This window comes from Xenopus tropicalis, chromosome 7, assembly GCF_000004195.4.
Source record: "Xenopus tropicalis strain Nigerian chromosome 7, UCB_Xtro_10.0, whole genome shotgun sequence".
NCBI lineage: Eukaryota > Metazoa > Chordata > Amphibia > Anura > Pipidae > Xenopus > Xenopus tropicalis.
The window spans coordinates 31,505,491-31,524,678 of NC_030683.2; the positions used below are offsets into that span (position 1 = coordinate 31,505,491).

At 38.2% G+C, this 19,188-nt stretch overlaps 1 protein-coding gene across 1 annotated transcript in view; it reads right to left on the reverse strand.

Moving 5' to 3' along the window:
• The window catches only part of kcnip2 (Kv channel interacting protein 2), a 238,699-nt gene extending 221,840 nt beyond the window's left edge, over positions 1–16,859 (reverse strand). Inside the window, exon 1 of the mRNA XM_031906014.1 lies at positions 15,995–16,859. Within this exon, the coding sequence (XP_031761874.1) occupies positions 15,995–16,067 (73 nt within the window). The 5' untranslated portion in view covers positions 16,068–16,859. The remainder of the gene's footprint in view (positions 1–15,994) is intronic.
• Between the last annotated feature and the right edge of the window lie 2,329 nt (positions 16,860–19,188).

Consider the following 19,188-nt stretch of genomic DNA (forward strand, 5'->3'; position numbering starts at 1 on the left):
TCTCAGGTATCTAATTGTTCTTAAAATTAAAGTTTTTGTGCCTCAGGTTGTGCCCAGAAGTGCAAATTAGGTTTCAAATATTGCAGACAAAAATATGATTTTAGCAGGGGATATAATGTAGTGGTTCCCAGTCTCAATCAAGCCATCCTGAGAATCCAAAAACAGTGAACAGGGGAAAATTATGGTTAGATTTGGGTAAAGGCTTGTTTTGTTCACTCAGTGCTGTTAAGGTATGGGATGCCTTGTCTGTAAATGTATTTTCCAGAAAGCTCTGACTTACAGGAAGGCCATCTGCCACAGAGTTCATTTTAAGCAATTCTAATTTTGTAAAATTATTTCTTTTTTCTCTGTTATATTAAAAAAGTACCTTATATGTAAAACTGGCCTTGGTCAGAAGTGCTACGGCGTAAGCACAACTAAGAAACTAAGAAAACTTAAGGGAGAAAAAACAAAATAACTGGTTGGAAGAGCTCAACTTATGTGATTAGTGAACAAATTTTACATTTTATAAGGCATAATACATAAGTACTTTACATGTACAAGGTTGCTTGGCATTGGCTATCTAGAAAGCTTGGGCTTTTCGAGCTACTAAAAGACATTTAAACATGAAATAAACCCTATAACATTGTTTTGCCTCCAATATGGATTCATGCAGCTTAGTTACCATCAAGTACAAGGCACTGTTTTATTATTACAGGTATGGGATCCCTTATCCGGAAACCCGTTATCCGTAGGTCAACTCCCATAGACTCAATTTCAATCAAATAATTCATATTTTTAAGGTTTGCTTTTTCTCTATAATAATGAAACAGTAGATGTACTTGATCCCAACTAAAATTTGATTAATCCTTATTGGATGCAATACAATTCTATTGGATTTATTTAATGTTTAAATTATTTTCAAGTAGACATAAAGGTATGGACATCCAAATTACGGAAAGACCCCTTATCAGGAAAATCCCGGGTCCCTAGAATTCTGGATAACAGGTCCCATACCTGTACAAAGAAAAGGAGATTGTTAAAACATTTTTTTTTGCTTAAATGGGGAGTGACTTTCCTATATTTTGGAGCTTTCTGGATAAAGAGTTTTTGAATAGATGCATAAACACAGATCTGCTAAGCATGGCTTCTCACAGACTCGCAATGCTGGCAAGAGCTTTCCTGGCTGAATGGAAAGTAGAACTGTAGGAACAATCAATTTTATTTTCCCATAAACACCTTTGGGAATTGCAGCTATCGGCCATACAAGGGCAGGAGGCTGACAACGCATCACATTATAGATGGTTTCTATTTAAAACAGACTATTATTACAAAATACCTTCATTGTCTATATGATTTGCATGTAACTATGGATTTGTGTGCAGTGTTTTTTGCATGTCAAATCCAGTTCTGTTTCAAAACTTTAGTGAAATTTTGACTTGAACTTTCTCTGGATCTGCTTGCAAAGCTTCCTTACTGATTCTATTGAAGCCTTTCTGGACTGCTGTGGTTTAAACTGTCCAACCTGCTATAGGGTTGCCACCTTTGCCAGTGGCTAAACCCAAACAAAGGGGGCGGAGCAGATGTCATTGGTATGGAATCTATTATACAAAAAACAGTTATTCAGAAGCTCTGAAATACAGCAGAGCTAATTTAAAAAAGCAGTTTCCCAATTTTGACTGATGTGCATTTTCTTTCTATAACAATAATAATGTAATTTCTAATAAATAACCCAAGCTGATGGAAAAAAATCATTGCAATTATCTTGATACTTAAATGTTTTTCATTTATTGGCCAGATTATTGTTCAGGTTTCACAATGATGAAAACCGAACAGACAGTTGAGACCCAAACAAGCCTTAGAAAGACTGAACAGGAGGCAATCCTAACCTGGGATCATACAAATGTTTGATTCTTACCATATGTTGTCTATTTTTATTTTCCAACTACGAGTAAATATTTTTCTAATCTGAAGGACAAGGAAAGGGTGAATTACAAATTCACAAATATTTTCTCTACTGGCAAAACCACAAATCTCTCCACAAAATTGTACCTTTCACTCATCCATAATTGCCAGGGTATGGTACATGTTATTCATATTCTTGAGGGATATTGTAACCAAACCACCCCATACATCGGAAGGCAGGTAGTAGTGTTGTCAAATGTTCTGTGGCATCTAACATTCAAAAGAAGTTGCCTGAGGTTGTGCTTTTAAGTGAAGATTGGATTTTTATTCTGACATATCCTTTGGCCTACAAGGGCATAATTGTAGACAGAAATATCTCAGAGGCGTATTTGAGGCTATCATTCTATAGGGACCCAGATGTAGACGGACATATCTCAGAAGGATTTCCCAGGCTATCACTCCACAGGGACAACAATGCAGACTGAGATATCCCAGAGAGATTTCAAAGGCTATTACTTCCCAGGAACAGCAAAGTAGGCAGATATCTTAGAGGGATATTCCAGGATATCCCTCCACAGGGACAGCGATGTAGACAGAGATATCTCAGAGGGATATCTGTCTACATCTGGGTCCCTATGGAATGATAGCCTCAGAGATATCTCAGAGATATCTAAGGCTATCATTCCATAGGGACCCAGATGTAGACAGAAATATCTCAGAGGCATATCTGAGGCTATCATTCCATAGGGACCCAGATGTAGACAGAGATATTTTAGAGATATCTAAGGCTATCATTCCATAGGGACCCAGATGTAGACAGAACTATCTCAGAGGCATATCTGAGGCTATCATTCCATAGGGATCCAGATGTAGACAGAGTTATTTTAGAGGCATATCCCAGGCTATCACTCTACAGGGACAGCGATGTGGACGTTGATATCTCAGAGGCATATCCTAGACTATCGCTCCACATGGACAGGGATGCAGACTCAGAGGGATGTTAGTGATACGGCTAGTTGCGAAGATACATTTGAATGAGTTATTAGATTTAGATGTCACCATATAACCTATATTCCTTTTAGGATAACTGAGGCTAAGGGGCTGATTTACTAACCCACGAATCCGACCCGAATTGGAAAAGTTCCGACTTGAAAACGAACATTTTGCGACTTTTTCGTATGTTTTGCGATTTTTTCGGATTCTGTACGAATTTTTCGTTACCAATACGATTTTTGCGTAAAAACGCGAGTTTTTCGTATCCATTACGAAAGTTGCGTAAAAAGTTGCGCATTTTTCGTAGCGTTAAAACTTAACGCTACGAAAAATGCGCAACTTTTCGCGTAAGTTTTAACGCTACGCAAAATGCGCAACTTTTTACGCAACTTTCGTAATGGATAGGAAAACTCGCGTTTTTACGCAAAAATCGTATTGGTAACGAAAAATTCGTAAAGAATCCGAAAAAATCGCAAAACATCCGAAAAAATCGCAAAGTACCGATCATTACGAAAAAAACGCAATCGGACTCCATTCGACCCGTTCGTGGGTAAGTAAATCAGCCCCTAAGTGTACAAGTGCCTGTTGTTGTCTGTAGCCTTTCTTTAACCAGCATGCTTAACTCTATTTGCCCTGCTATTAGTGCTAAATAGTATTACTAGCACTGTGCTGCGGGAAGCAAAAGAGCACACTAAATGAATTTAATACTCAGATTAAACAGAGAGAAAACAAATACAGTTTAACCATAGTTCCGTACATTGATGCAATATACAATATGCATACTTTCATTATTAAGAATATTTCAAATGATCTTTCCCTTATCCCTTTGCAGTAGTGTTGTTTTTCCCTCATTAAGGCTCAAGCTTTAGTGACCTGGATACCAAGCAAAGCTGCAGTCTTTTAAAAATGTAATTTGTATAAAATAAATTTGATTACTCTGGGTGGGCAGATTGTCCCTGAATCAGTCAATTCCATTGCTTTCCGGGAGTAATTTATTTTAAAGCACAGCAATTTATTACAAAATCACTTCCATTAAAGTAATTGACACAATGTGTTTACAGATGTGAGCAAATATCACAACCATTTGCTCTTAAAAAAGTATTCAGGTCATTATTTCTGCAGCAAAAATTTAACACTGCCTTTGTTTTATACTGTCTCTCTTTGTCTGGACTCTACACTTTCTGGATTGGACTTGGGTGCATAGTCTTTTTGTTACAAATACAGCGACATACCTTGCACTTTCTTTGTTGCCCTTTTAAAGTGCCATCTTCCCTTACTGGAAGTTAAATCCTCATTGATACCATAACTGCAAGCTTTGGAGTGGTTTGGAGTATTTACAAAAATATTTATTTGTTTTATAGGCCAAGGGACAAACAGGTGACTTGGTTGGCCAGGATTGCCCTATATGACAAAGCTAACATACATGTAGAGCACTGAGGTGCAAGTTACATAATTGCTCTATCCAATGTAGGTTGGTCTGTATAGCAAATGATATCTATAGGGAATCAAATTGTCACACCCATACTACAATATGATATGAATTTTGAGCTAAATAAGCTCTGAATTTACATCTGACTGCAACAGAAGTCAGGGGAAGCTGGTTGTACTGTACTGGTTGATGCAACCAGATGTGGCTGGTAGTAGTGAAAAGTGTGGCTTCTGCTGCAACTGGATATAAAATGATAGTCTGGACGACCCATTAGGACAGGTATTTGTCCACATTTGCATGTGAGTTTTAAAGATAAACTTATGGTATGTTATAGAATGGCCTATTCCTAGCAACTTTTAAATTGGTCTTCATGCTTTTTTTGTATAGTTTTTGAATTATTTGCCTTCCTCTTTAGCCTCTTTTCCGCTTTGAAATGGGGGTCACTGACCCCATGAGCCAAAAAAAATATTGCTCTGTGAGGCTACACACAGGTCAGAGATATCAATTCCTCTAGACTTTTCCTGCAATCTACAGGAAGTAAGGTATCTAGTTTACCCTTACCCCCATACTGGCCAAAACTCTGTAATATGGGCGTTACAGTACATACACCCCCCATTTTACTTATCTAGCAGGTGCTTGGTGGGAGTCTCATACAAAGGTTTTTTTTTTACATTAGCAAAATACCTATTCAGACCCATGCTAATTCTAGTACCTGATTCAAATGGAGCTAATATAAGTGCAAATTCTGTCTGTGAAACTTCTTATGCCAGCCAGCCACCTACCCATTCACCAACTCCTAATGTAGCAGCCCCTAGGCCCATCTGCACTCATTCTTGCTATAGGATATCAAATCACTTTTGACAACGCGGCCCTGACATTGTTAGTGTTACCTGCAAGAGGCAATACAATAAGACTTATCAGCAAAAAAGTACAGGTAATGTACAGTTAGAGTATTGGTCACTTAATATCATTATATTGAAATGTACCAGTAAGCATTGCATTACTATATGCAGTACATCCATCAGTAATCAAGAAACTAAGTCATATACCTAAGCAGTAGAATTAACCTGCATTAAAATACACAAATGCAATTGGATATTTAAGTACCCAACAACACTTTATTACAAATAAGAACAATGTTAGAGAGTTTCCCCTATAATTTGGATCATTTTCAGTTGGTTCTTATATTTGAGACTTATAACCCAATATTTATTGTAGGCATTGCTTGCAAAGGAGAGAATAGTTCCTTGAGGGATACAGGGATCTCCCGGGATTGTATTCAATATTGATACACCAAAGATCTAGATTTGCCAGCAGTCACATTACTGCCATTATACAATTCTGAAGATTCTAGTTCCTGTCTGATAAGATTCAATGAAAATTTTTCTAATTTCACATAAAAGCAACATGTCGTAGGCGGTACTCTGATCATTACCTTTCAATATGCTGAGCAAGGATTTGCTGAATATTACCAGGGTGATTTATATATCGCTGCTATGCTTTGTGGCTTTCAGCCTTTCAGCTGACAAATGTATTTTGGCCGAGTGTTTCAAGCAAATTTAATCAGCTCTGAAGTGTGCATGTATACCCATTTCCACTGCCTCTTCCCTACCTGCACACTATATTCTATCCAATTAGAGCAGCGGGAGGGATTTAAACCAAAGCTAGTGTTGGGAAATAATGAATCAGGGCACTAAACAATGAATAAAGCGAAAGACACACACACTTAACCAGTCCCAATCAATACTAATGAACAAAGCCAGGACAGCAAACTATAAAAAACATTTGCAATTCAATGTGGTTAAAGTACAAAGGCATTAAGTCATGCAGAAGATCTATGTTAAAATGCAGCATCCCTTTTATACAAAGTTACTCTGAAACCCTCATTAATACACTGCTCATTTAATACAGGCTGGAATGTGGTATTTTGACATTTAAGGCTAATTAGCTTTAAATTGAGATATGTCATCCTAGGACACAAAAAAAGTATAAACAATGTTTTCTTCAGCACAGAAACAAAAAAGGGTGGTTTTGTTAAAGAGCCCCACACAACCCAGAAACCCCTAACATACGTATCACTGTAATCTGTTACTTCAAAAAGTATGAATAAATATTATTTGTATATGCTGAAATCCTGCTGCAAAACAGTTCCTCTCTTTCTGCATCCTATGAAATCCTGGCAGGGGAGGAGGGACTAAACCATTGATGTTTGATTGTGGGATTTGGATGGCACAAGCTGAAGGCAGGCTGTTACTGTTACATCAGCTGGATCAGCAGAAGAACAGGGGGCCTGGCTTAGGTAACTGTTCCAAAATTAAAAAATATGAAAACACTACATATTTTTAATTTATGTGTATTGCAAAGTTGCTTCAAATTATGTTTACTTTTCAAAAAGCTTAAGTTGCCCTTTAATGAAATGAATCATTGCCTTTTAACCCTAAGGGATGGTCAAATATTGTTCATTCATGTCTGTTCACAACCTGTGAATACCAAACTTTCATTCAGGTCCCCCGACCTGGAGGATCAGGAATATCTGTATGGGGAGGAGGGGGGCCAGAAGGATTAAATTATTTTTATGTGAATAAGTTGACAACTGCAGTTAGTCATTCATGAAGATATTCACCAAAATTTTGCGCAGAGGTTGCATTCAAGAACTACCCATTAAAGGAGTCCGTAGGTTTGAGCCTACTTTACAAGGTTACTTTCCAGTGTACTTGGATGTGGTTTTTATACTGTCCAACAGGTGGCAACATAGAAAGAACTGGAACACTCATTATTATTATTAACATTTATTTATAAAGCGCCAACATATTCCGCAGCGCTGTACAATAAGTGGGTTTCATACATTGGACATACAGAGTAACATAAAAAGCAATCAATAGCTGATACAAGAGGTGAAGAGTGCCCTGCCCAAAAGAGCTTACAATCTACAAGGAGAAAGGGTTGAGACACAAGGTGTGGGAATAAAGCTTTTCTATCGGACCAAATTTTTCTTTGAAGATTCAACCAGTCTAAATCTGATATTAAATCTTGTCTTCTTGTGCATAAAATATTGTTGGTTATTTCAGAGTTATCCAGCCTGTGTACCTTCTGCCAAACCTCCCTGTAGCTTACCAACACATAATGAGTTAGAGCTCCGGTTGGCCATCACTAATATTCATGGTATGTTGTGTGGGAGGGTTTATGCTTGGGGACTCAACTTTTCTTTCTCTATGACCTGGGTCTTTAAAAAAATAAAGCAAAACGATGGTTGAGATGTACCTGGAGCTTGAACCTGGGCCATCAAAGATTGCCAATGCCTCGTTTGTGGGCCTTTTTGTGTTTCCTAAGTAAACGCATGGCACCAGATGTTCATCATATCTATTATAATACATCTAATTTCCACAATGGCCCTTGCATTATCAGATGTATTAAAAGGATTGCAGCAAATGTCCCGAGCTAGAAAATGAATTGAAGGACAGTTAATTGCATGTAAAAGCTCTGATTGATTGTGTGGCTATAGTACAGCGGATTAGCATATGCAATTTGCGATTATCAGCCCACAGTAATGCAAGGTATGCGTAGATTATGCGGCTCAGCTATGTGACAGGTCAAGTGATGTCATCGGAATTGCTGGGGAAAATCCTTGGGCAATCACTTTGTACTTGGAACAGGGATCTATAAATAAACGGGGCTGCTGTCATTGACTTACTAACTAAGGAATTTCTAATTGAAATACATTCTAATTAAACCTTAGTTAATCCCTTTTCTTCCCTTGGGTCAGTTGCTTGACTTTATTTATGACTCCTTACTTTTATTTGGGTTTAAAAAAAAAATCAGTAGCTCTATTTATGGGAGGGAAAGCTTAGCCAAGCAAGCGTATTTAGAATATGGTACGAGAGCTAAGTAGTGGTTATCTAACTGAGCCCAAGGGCTTAATAAACAAGTCCCCTGAACTGGCTTCACATGGTGTTATATCAGTGTCTAATAAATAATTACGATATCATTGACCAGTATCAACTTTTGTGTTCCTCTGAATGCTGCCTGCATCTTATATAACAAACAGAACCATATTCCATTGCCTATAGATTAGTGCTTAAAGGAAAATTAAACCCCCTGAATACTTAACAACACATAATTTATATTATAGTAAGTGGCTTATTAAAGAATCTTGCCATAGCGGAATATATATATATATATATATATATATATATATATATATATATATATATTAGTAAATATTTCCCTTTTACATTGAGCCACCATTTTGTGTTGGTCTGTGTGCTCCCTCAGCGATCACCTGACAGGAAATAACATAGCTGTAACTGTAACAGGAAGTAGTGTGGAAGTAAAAGACAGAACTTGGCTGATGTGACCTCACATGTATGGGTGTCCTTGGTTTGGTGCTGATCCCAGGGTGCAGCCTTATTTCATTTTCTATTTAGGATTACCCAATAGCACATACTATTAAAAAATTATATTTTTGTGAAAATGGTTTATTTAGATGAAGCAGAGATTTATGCAATATATTTTTATTGAAACCTACATTGTTGGGGGGTATAGTTATCTGTAACTCTTTATAACTCTTTATAGCAGAGCAATACATTCAGCTTTTTGCTGGGACAGATAAATATGATGGAGATTTAGGTTCCTCTATGATCAAATTTTTGTGCAGCCAGGTTAAGCCACAGCCAAAGTTCAACCAGCAAGGGTAGACTTACATGTGATCACATTACAATAAAAAAGTAAATATTACCTGTGTTTTAGCTCATTATGTCTTATTGGAGCTTCCCTGCTTGTGATACACAGGGATACAAATGAACCAAATCTGCTTCTAAACACAGGGCAGCATCATGGCCCTGAGTTTAATTCCAGCCATGGGCATTATCCACATAGAACTGTTATATTTTCTCTAGGTCTGCTTGGGTTTAATGAAAGTGGTTTTAAGCTTGGGAAAAGCCGTGCGTTGCCCACTGTACCTGCAGGTGTAAATGAGCTCTTTGTTGGTTAAAAAACTGTACTGATCAGGTTGTTTGGTTTTTGTGTGTGGGTGGCACTGCCCATGTATGACCAATAGAAGATTAAGTGATTAAGATAATTAGTAATAAATGAGTACTTTTAGGACTACAGCATAGTTAACTTTACTGATTGATATGTTTCTGCAAATAATTTTCCCTTTGAGTACATTTAATATGGGTTTTCCGAATTCCCTTAGGTATTTTGAGACCTGTTCACCACTGGAAGAAATAAGACTGTGAAATGTATAATTTGCGCCAAAGCATCGTGTCTGGACTGTAATATAACATCTTACTGTAAAATTCATTATTTTGGTCTAACAAAATGCACCTATGGCACTATTAAATGTCAAATGCATGTTTTACCATAAACTAGCCATCTTTTTTTGCACACTAAGGAGTAGATCATTTTTACCATGAGTTTCTTTGCGGGCAAAAGTTTCTCAAACTACATTTTTTTAAGAGCAAGTTGAGAGCAACTTTTTGAAGACTACATGTTCTTATTAAGTGCACATTCAAGATTTTTGACTTTCTAAATAAATGTAAATGTGCAGCAGCTGTTTTACTAAGTTGCCCTAGTGCAGTTACTCTTAGCAACCAATCTTATTTTCTTACTTGCAACTGCAGTTGTTCAATTTAGCACCTAGAGTATGTTTATAAATGAGTTTAATAACATGTCCAGAGCCACAAGAACATGAAATCCAGTGTCTATACTAGGGGGCTGATTTACTAACCCACGAATCCGACCCGAATTGGAAAAGTTCCGACTTGAAAACGAACATTTTGCGATTACTTTGCGATTTTTTCGTATGTTTTGCGATTTTTTCGGATTCTGTACGAATTTTTCGTTACCAATACGATTTTTGCGTAAAAACGCGAGTTTTTCGTATCCATTACGAAAGTTGCGTAAAAAGTTGCGCATTTTGCGTAGCGTTAAAACTTACGCGAAAAATGCGCAACTTTTCGCGTAAGTTTTAACGCTACGCAAAATGCGCAACTTTTTACGCAACTTTCGTAATGGATAGGAAAACTCGCGTTTTTACGCAAAAATCGTATTGGATCCGAAAAATTCGTAAAGAATCCGAAAAAATCGCAAAACATACGAAAAAAACGCAAAGTACCGATCATTACGAAAAAAACGCAATCGGACTCCATTCGACCCGTTCGTGGGTAAGTAAATCAGCCCCTAGATGTGTACATGCTACAGAAACATCAGTTACACATATGGTGATCCTAGATTTCCAGATTGCAGTTTATTACTGCACATTAAGCAGGTTTCCAGGTTACACTGACTATACAACCCTGGGAAATGTGGAGGGCATTCATAGCTATTATTAGTTATTTCAAGAATTGATTATCGAGCAGAGGAGGTAATTATAAGTAATCTCCACCTTCTGCTACATGAGCCAGAGAAAAGAATTTATGTAACTGGTAATGGCTGAGAAAAACAGGCTTGTATGCAAAATACCTCCATGGATTATAGTGTTCCGAGTTTCTATGTCCTAGACTTAGAGGTCATATTCACTAGATTGGGGTATATAATAGACAATTATTGGTTTGTATAAAATTGACAATGATATCCATGATTCTCAGACTGAATGGGTTGTGGATGGGGTGGATAATCCAAGTGGCTCACATGTCCTACTTATAACTAGAGATGAGAGAAGCCACTTGAGATTTGTTGAGTCAAAACATTTAATTAGCATTGCAACAAAAGTCAACAAAACGTGGTGTTTGCTGCATACGAGCGAGTTGCATTAAAACAGAAATGGGAAAAGCATTTTGCCAACTTTTAAAACCCAGTGAATATATATGTCATCAAAGTTGGCAAAATGCTTTTCCCATTTCTGTTTTAAGGGGATTAGGTGGTTCTGCATCCCAAGAGCATTATTTATCTGTAGATTTTAGTGATGTGCAGGTCAAGAAAAACTCAACCCTCACCTGCTATTGTAGGACCCACACCCAAACTGTACCATATTTTTGCACTGTGTATACTACTTCTGCACCCCTTAGGTTCCAAGATAGGGAAATGTCAGGAGCAGAGGAAGGGTGAACCTCCCCAATCTGACCTGCACCCAATCTGAACCCACAATAATCGTCCAAATTTCACCATAACCCACCTGACCTAAGGGTGAACCCATGGGTCCCAATAGGTTGCGGGTCAACTAATACATCACTTTTATATTTGTATTGACCTGAATAAACATGTGCAAGGGGTGATGAATTTCTTGCTTTGATATAATAAAATTAAATTTTTACTTAAACAGCAAAAAGCAGTTGGATAAGGATAATGTAACTTATTGATCTTTGTTAGTAATGTTCTACATAGAAGTCAGGGCTATGCAACCAGAGGCAACAAGACTTATTTACAAGGTAAGTGTGAGCTCAGATGGATACAAGACTGTGAGCATATTTATATTATTCATTTAAGGTACTTGCATCCAAACACACTGCTTACACTGTGGTACTGAAAACCTGTTTGTTTCTCATAAAGATTTTGTGCAAATACACCTATTGATGCATGGGAACCACTGAGCTACCGCCATGGAACCCTGGTGGCAACTCCACAGGTCCTACAGAACGCTCAAACCTATTAGTATGGAAGGGCCCTGACTGTGTGAGGAAAGGTAAGTTGGTAAAGGGAGGTGTGGGTACCAAAGGGAGAGCAGGAAACAGAAGACACTTTGGCATGGGGGTCTATAAATTGTGTTTCTGTAGTGTTTTCAATACCTGTTTGTTCCTGAAGAAGCTTGGTTAATATAACATGAAACGCATTGGGCTCTTTTGTGCTTTTTTACTCTTCATGCACTCATGAGTAGCCTGGATTTTGTTTTTAATAAACGTTATTGTACTATATTGGTATTTTCTCCTCTGTATGCACTGTTACCTATGAGCCCTTTGCCTCAATACCTCAGGATCTCAATTTGTGTCTACATAACTTAATAACAAACAAATAACAAAATATAGTATAATATGTTTAAAGTTGTATTGTACACACTATATTTTGTTATTTGTTTTTATTTTTGCGCTTCAGCCACATTTTTTATGAAGAAAAGGAAGTACCTGTCTGCAGGGGAGAAACAACATCCCACTCGCCCCTGTATTTTCTTAGGTTAATTCATGTTGGGGGGGGTGGAGTTAAGTATGGGTTAATTTGTTTTTCACAGCTTTGGTAGAATGCTTGCCTGGAGTCCGGGGCTTATGCCTCAATTTTACACACAAGTGTGCCAAGGTAGATGGTCTTCTCAGACAAGGGTCCAAGGATGGTGGTTTTCTGGTTGCCTGCTCCCACTTGCCCACCTAGCATGGCAGGTAGCCCAGTTGGTGCCGTTTTGTCCAGTGGGCAAGTATTCTGTGTGTGGGTATATAATGTTCATGTATGTTAGATTATTGTTATGCTAATATTGCTAATGCGTAAAATGTAATGTTTAATAACAATTTTGTTAATAAAGCTGTAGCCTGTTATATCCCAACCTGGTCATCTTCCTTGTCTCTGGATGTGAGGGAGTGTATTAGTAGTTTAAAAAGGGGGTCATCTTTCCAGCTTGATGATGCAGGTCAGGTTGCGCCAAAAGGTACAACATACTTGAACCCAAGGAATAACACACCAGTGGGATTTAACAGTGTGATGCCTTCCTCACTACAAAAATGTTGGCTGCAATGTGCACAGTATTGTCAAATGACTGCTCTGGCAACTGCATTTTAACATACTGAATGTAATTGCGGCAGACATAATGCTGCTCTTGGCTCCAATGAAGCTGGAATTCCTCAAATATTGTTGCCAGAGACATAGAAATTCCTACTTTTATGCATGCAGAACCACTAAGATTAAATGTTTTTAAAGGGGAACTAAATGCAAAGTTACAAGGACAATAGAATGTTGGAATTCTCATTAATTTCTTATTAATATTGTAAAAAAGTAGAACTTGAGATATTTTTTAATTGCATTTTCTAGCCAATTGTGCAACAAAACACTTTACAAAGTTCATCATTCATATCAGTCCCTGACCCAAAAGAGCTTACATTCTAAGGTCCCTATGACATTCAGACATAGCAGAATACTACTCTATAAGATCAGTAAGTTTCTGTTACATGCCTTATGCCACACACAGTACATTTCAGGCATATTAAACTGTGTAGAAGCATGAACGAGCAAAATACTCTTTACATAACAGCACTACATTATGGAGCTTGGTTGTGCCAACTGTGTTAAATTTAGTGTTTCCCTGAGAAAAGACAAAAATGTATGAAGATTTACCACAAACCATCATGTTAAATAAACACAACTGCCCTCTTCAAAAACAAGATGCCCACTATAGTATAATCTGTGCAGAGAAAATCTTTAACCTCTTCCGCCTGAGGCATAGCTGCACTCTCACTTCTCCCGAGGCACAAGGCAATCCTGTCCTTATTATAAGCCATAGGGCAGGTGGTAGGTAAAATGCACTTCTGCACCCTGTGCCCACCAATGCTCCTTAACTTGCAAGCCTAAATGCCATGCAAGTTGGGGGATGGGTGGGGTAAGGGGAACACCTTTGCATCTGTCGCTCATGAGCACAGTGTTTATAGGAAAAAAGCAGATCCTTGCACTGGCCATGGCAACTTGTGTCTGCTTTATACACTTTGCACCCTGCACAAAAAACCATATATGATGCCATCTGCATTTATAAATATGAGTAAGTTCCATCCTACTGCTTACTTCAGAATAATACATTGTATTTTTGGCTTTAAGATGGGGCTATGGGGGCTATAAAAAGTATTTGAACCAAAAGAAATTAAAAGTCAGCTACTTTTTATTTATAGTGTATATATATATATACATACAGTAATATAATGTCCAAAGCTCAACAACTAGGACCTTATGGTTGCATACAGCATATGTAAGGGGAGATCAATTCTATGTATTGGTAGAGTATATTTTCCCTTTAATAACATTATGTGCCAAAAACCACTTACTTTAATCATTTATTTATTACTATTCATGTAACTCAGTCTTCTGGGTACATTATATGTTATATAACATTACTTCATAAGGCTTTCAGCCAAGTAGTCTGTTAAATGAGCATTTTTTGATATAGCCTTATCAAAGAGGGACCTATAGTACAAGGAGAGTATGATAAGTAAAATAACATACAATCCAAACCTCACATAACATTCCATCAATTTTAATATGAGAGATATATTTTACTGTATCTTCTCACAGAGTGCTTGCTGTACACCAGCCAGATGGTAGGACTGCCATTGGCTACCCCGTTCTTCAATGTTCCCCAGCCATTTACAGTAAAAGTGCCCATACACGCACCAATATTACCATATGAAAGTAAAACGACCAATGGTCGCAGGGAAGATCGTTATTGTAATGTGTATGGCCACCTTAAGACTGTTTTTATATTAGCCTTCACTTGGCATCTAAGAGCAAGCACAGCTCTGCAAAAGCCATAATAGCAGATAAACTTGATTTTTCTGCTGAAATGGAATATTATACAAAATATTATACTGTGTATGATAAACTCCTCGTGGACTGCCCCGGTCTGCATGCAAAGCGGAGGTAGCGACTGACTTTTCGTAACTAAGTTTCCAACTGATCTTTGGTCTCTTGAACCAGTGGCTACCTCTGTCAATTATCATGGGTTATAGTAAGTGGCACTTTTATTAATAGGAGGGATAAATCATGGTGTCCACAAAATCCCTAGAGTGGCACAAGTGTTGTTGAAATAACCCTATACTAAGAGCCATAAAACATTATTTTACTTGGCAGTGCTTCCTCCATATTGCTTTGTCCAAAGCCTATTATAGCTTTTCTGTCTGCTATTCCATAAATGTTTAATCTTTAATCTGTATTATGGTGTATAAAATGAACTGCAACAGACTGAAAAAACTACATTATGCCATACTGTGCCATAAAAGACTCATTAGATCTTAGAATTATGATAAGGACAACTGACAAGTGCAAAACAGGTTTCCCAAGATTCAACAGATATGTGTCTAGAAAGCACACATTTACAGGCTCGACCTTATACATTCCCTGTGCTTTATTCTTCTATTTCTTACACACCACCTTCCTTAAAAGCTTCATTCAAAGCATAACTCCCTACTGATTATCCTTCGGAATGGCTTTCCTTGATAATACCTTTCACAGCACAGCCCCGATATCTAATAAGAATGCTCTGGAGATCCATTTCACACCTGCTGCTGTGCACTTCAATAAACCGTGAATTTCTCACAGTCACTGTGGTCCTTTACTAACCTTAAACATCATCATTTCATAATTGTCAGGACACTGGAGTCCCACTGGCCGCCAAACTTAACATCTGGAAACCAGTGACTAACTTCAACAGCTCTATACAGTGTATATATATATATATATACTATAAAATATAAAACAAAACTTGTCAATATACTGACCAAATAATACCCCTGTGTCTGGACAATGTCTTTGTAAACATCTCTGGTGCATGAAGAGTTAACCCAGCCTATCTTTCCACGTTGAATCTACACACATCTAAATGTGACAGGTGATTCAATGCTCCAGAGACGCATCTCAGTGACAATCTCAAGTTAAAGCATGTGTACTGAAAGGAGAGCTACTAAAAAGAAGGTTTTCATTTATGCAATGCCTATGAGCAATTTGTTGCCAAGGGATGCTGCACTTTGAGAAGCAAAAAAAAAAAGGCTGCTGGGGGTTCTCACTTACCTGTGAGTTGATCGTAAGACCCATCAAGATCTCTGGAATCTGAAAGGTTTTGCTTCCTACCTTTTCCTCTCATTTTGAGGCAGAGGTGGATGTACAGATAAGTAAGAACTGACCTCCTTCCACCTCCCAGACTCTTACAAATCCAAGGATGCTCCAAACCCAAGAAATAAAAAGGTAGCCAAAAATATTTTCTTCTGTCCAACAATTTCCCACTCTTCTGTAAAATTCCCAGAGCCAGGATAGAAGCGTTGTTAGCAATATCCTTCTTCAGACTCCCAGGCTGTTGCCTATGTATTATTTTACCTTCAGCGGAGCAGTGCTTTGAATCTGTAAAACCCTCACTGGGGCTGTGTATTTGTTTTGTCTTTTTTTGCGTGAATGATTCCCCCCCCTCCTTTTTTTTAACTCCACAATGTGATGTGGTCCAGTTCTGGAGGCGGGGAGAAGCAGGAGAGGGGGGTTTACAGAGTCCTCTTTCCTTATTATTAATTTTCTATGCCAGAAACCTGCTTTCACCTCCTGCTGCTAATCCCCAGTGCAAACCCCTTCTCTCCGTCTCTTCTCTCCCTCTCCTTCTGTCAATCTCCTACCTCTTATTTCTCTCCATGTGATTAAAATATAGGCAGAGTAGAGCAGATCTACTGTGCTCCGCGCAGGCAATTGCTTCTAGGAGTTGTTCTCGTGTCTTCCTAGGATTGCTTTATTCCATTCTCCCGTGTTGAAATAAGTTTGCCGTATTTGTCCTTTTCAGCTTGCCATTGTCTTCCTAGTGTAGCTGGGATTACAATGGGAAACTCCTTGACTGTGGGATCACTTTCTAAGCACAGAGCAGAATGAAGAACAAAAGCCTATAGATTCGATTGCCTTTCACTCTGTCACACGACATGCTAGAATCTTTGTGCTCCGGCTCTCGTATTATTGTGACTTGTGCTTCAGCTACAGTTCAAATAGAAATGCAGGGCTGTCTGGAAAGGAATTGTGCAAACAAATGGTTGAAAGTAACTGTTCTGTGACTCACAGCTTGCAGTAGGGGACCTCTAATGCTTGAAAGGTGTTTCCAAATGTCGTTTCATCACCTGCAAAGGGGCCCTTATGCTGTCATTTAATACATGGCTGATATTTTAAAGTATTTATCCTCAGATGAAATTCTCAGTTTGCCCAGCAATATATTATGTAGCCCTAGTGGCAAAATTATTTAAGGTACCTGCTAACCTTCAGAAACCTGCTATGAAAACATATATTAAGATTACTAATTAAGTCCCACTGTGCTCTCTTCACGTCTGCTCCATCTCACGCCCCCCCCACCCGTGCGCCGCAGCTCTGACTTTTAATTTTTTTGTAATTTAGCAGGCATCATTAAAAGGTAACTCAACACAACACAGAAACCCCTAATATACCTATCACTGTATTAATTCAAAAAGTAGGAATAAATACCATTTGTATATGCTGAAATTCAGCAACAAAACAGTTCGCTTTCTGCATTATTTGAATTCCTGGCGGGGAGGAGGGATGGAACACTGATGTTACAAATTGTAACAACTTCTCCCCAGCTTACAGACAGCATGTAGGAACTACTTAACCCACAATGCATTACACTGTGATGTTCCTTTCATTTTCGACATCATGTGTGCAGGGAATTGTGGGATTGGGAGGATGCAGGCTGAAGGCAGGCTGAGGACAGTCGACTACTGTTGCATTTTTTTTGAATCTCAAAGTAGTCATATCAGTGCATATCAGTATTAGATCATGAAAAGACTACATATTTTTTGATGTATATTACGAAGTTACTTGAAATTATATTTACTTTTAAACAAGCTAAAGTTGTATTTTTGTGGAGTTTCACTTTAATAAAACTTCTCTCCAGTAGGGCTCAATTTGGTTGCTCCAGCTGGTTGCTGTTACAATCTACAGTGCCAACTGCTGCTTTTTCTACATGGAAGTGTGTGTTTAAATGATATATATATATTTTTTCAGGCTTCTAATATACAACACTGCATTCCAGCGGTGCTTTACATTTTGTACCTAGTCATTGATGCTATAGTAATATGTTTACCATTTCTCTATTTCTCTTATTATAGCTGCAGGAGGGTTTCCTGTATGTCCCTCTTTTCTTATGGTGTATGAGGTAGGAGTGATAATACCTTTTTATAAAGGAAAAGACAGCAAAACCCAAGGTACTATTAAGTAGGTATTCGGCTGTGTTTTATTCCCAACAGGGTTTTTTGTCCTGCAGTATAAGGAACTTCCCAGTTATATACAGCAAATGCAACCAACAAATTCAAGTTCACTCGTCTGAAACCAGAGCAGACTGGTCTCCGGCAGTCTAAATATATAAGAAACCTGCTTTGTATCATGCTTCATCAAAATTAATCAGCAAATTAATACAGTAATTTAAGTAATACACTTATTTAATTTTACCTACCTCAATTTTAAAACTACATGAGCTAGTCCCTTTCTGTTACTGCCTCTCCCTCACATTGCCCTCTTCCCTTCCATGGCTGATAAGTCATTAGTCCCAACAGGTGCACTAGATTTTCCAGCCTCAGTAAACATGGTGACTGTTATTCTCCCCATTTGTTCTATCTCACAGATCATTCTAGGAGAAATATCACTTTACTCCTACATGCTGTGCCCACATTTAGGATCAGGGTGGTGCAGTATTTATAAATTTGCATTTGTTGTGCACCTATAGTGTACTGTCTCTCTTCCACACAGTTATCTCCTCCTACCTTGTTTACAGCTTGTGGCTTTAATCTGACAATTAAGGGCCTTTATATGCCTCCCTCTTGCATCAGTTAGTGCTTTATTATTAAAGCCCCCCAGCCTGATACTCCACTGAACTCCTGCCTAGCCCCTGCATGTTTCCTTGTTTGGTCTCCAGACTGGTTCCTAAGCTCCTGAGTCCTCTCCGTTTTACTGTGCCCTTGTCCCTGTTCCTTGCCTTTTTCTTGGGTGATATCTTGGTACCAACCACTGTGTGTTTACTGGACTTTGCCTCTGTCTGTAGCCTGCCCTGACCTCAGCCTACCTATCACACACTCCTTTGCTGCCCGCTCAGACCATCTGCCTGTACTTCGGACTTTTATTATTCAAACTTTTCTAACTGCTTCTTATTCTCAATATTTTTTCACTTGTTTCTTCATTAAATCATTTGTATTCATCATAACATGGCTGTCATTATTCATCCAGATAGA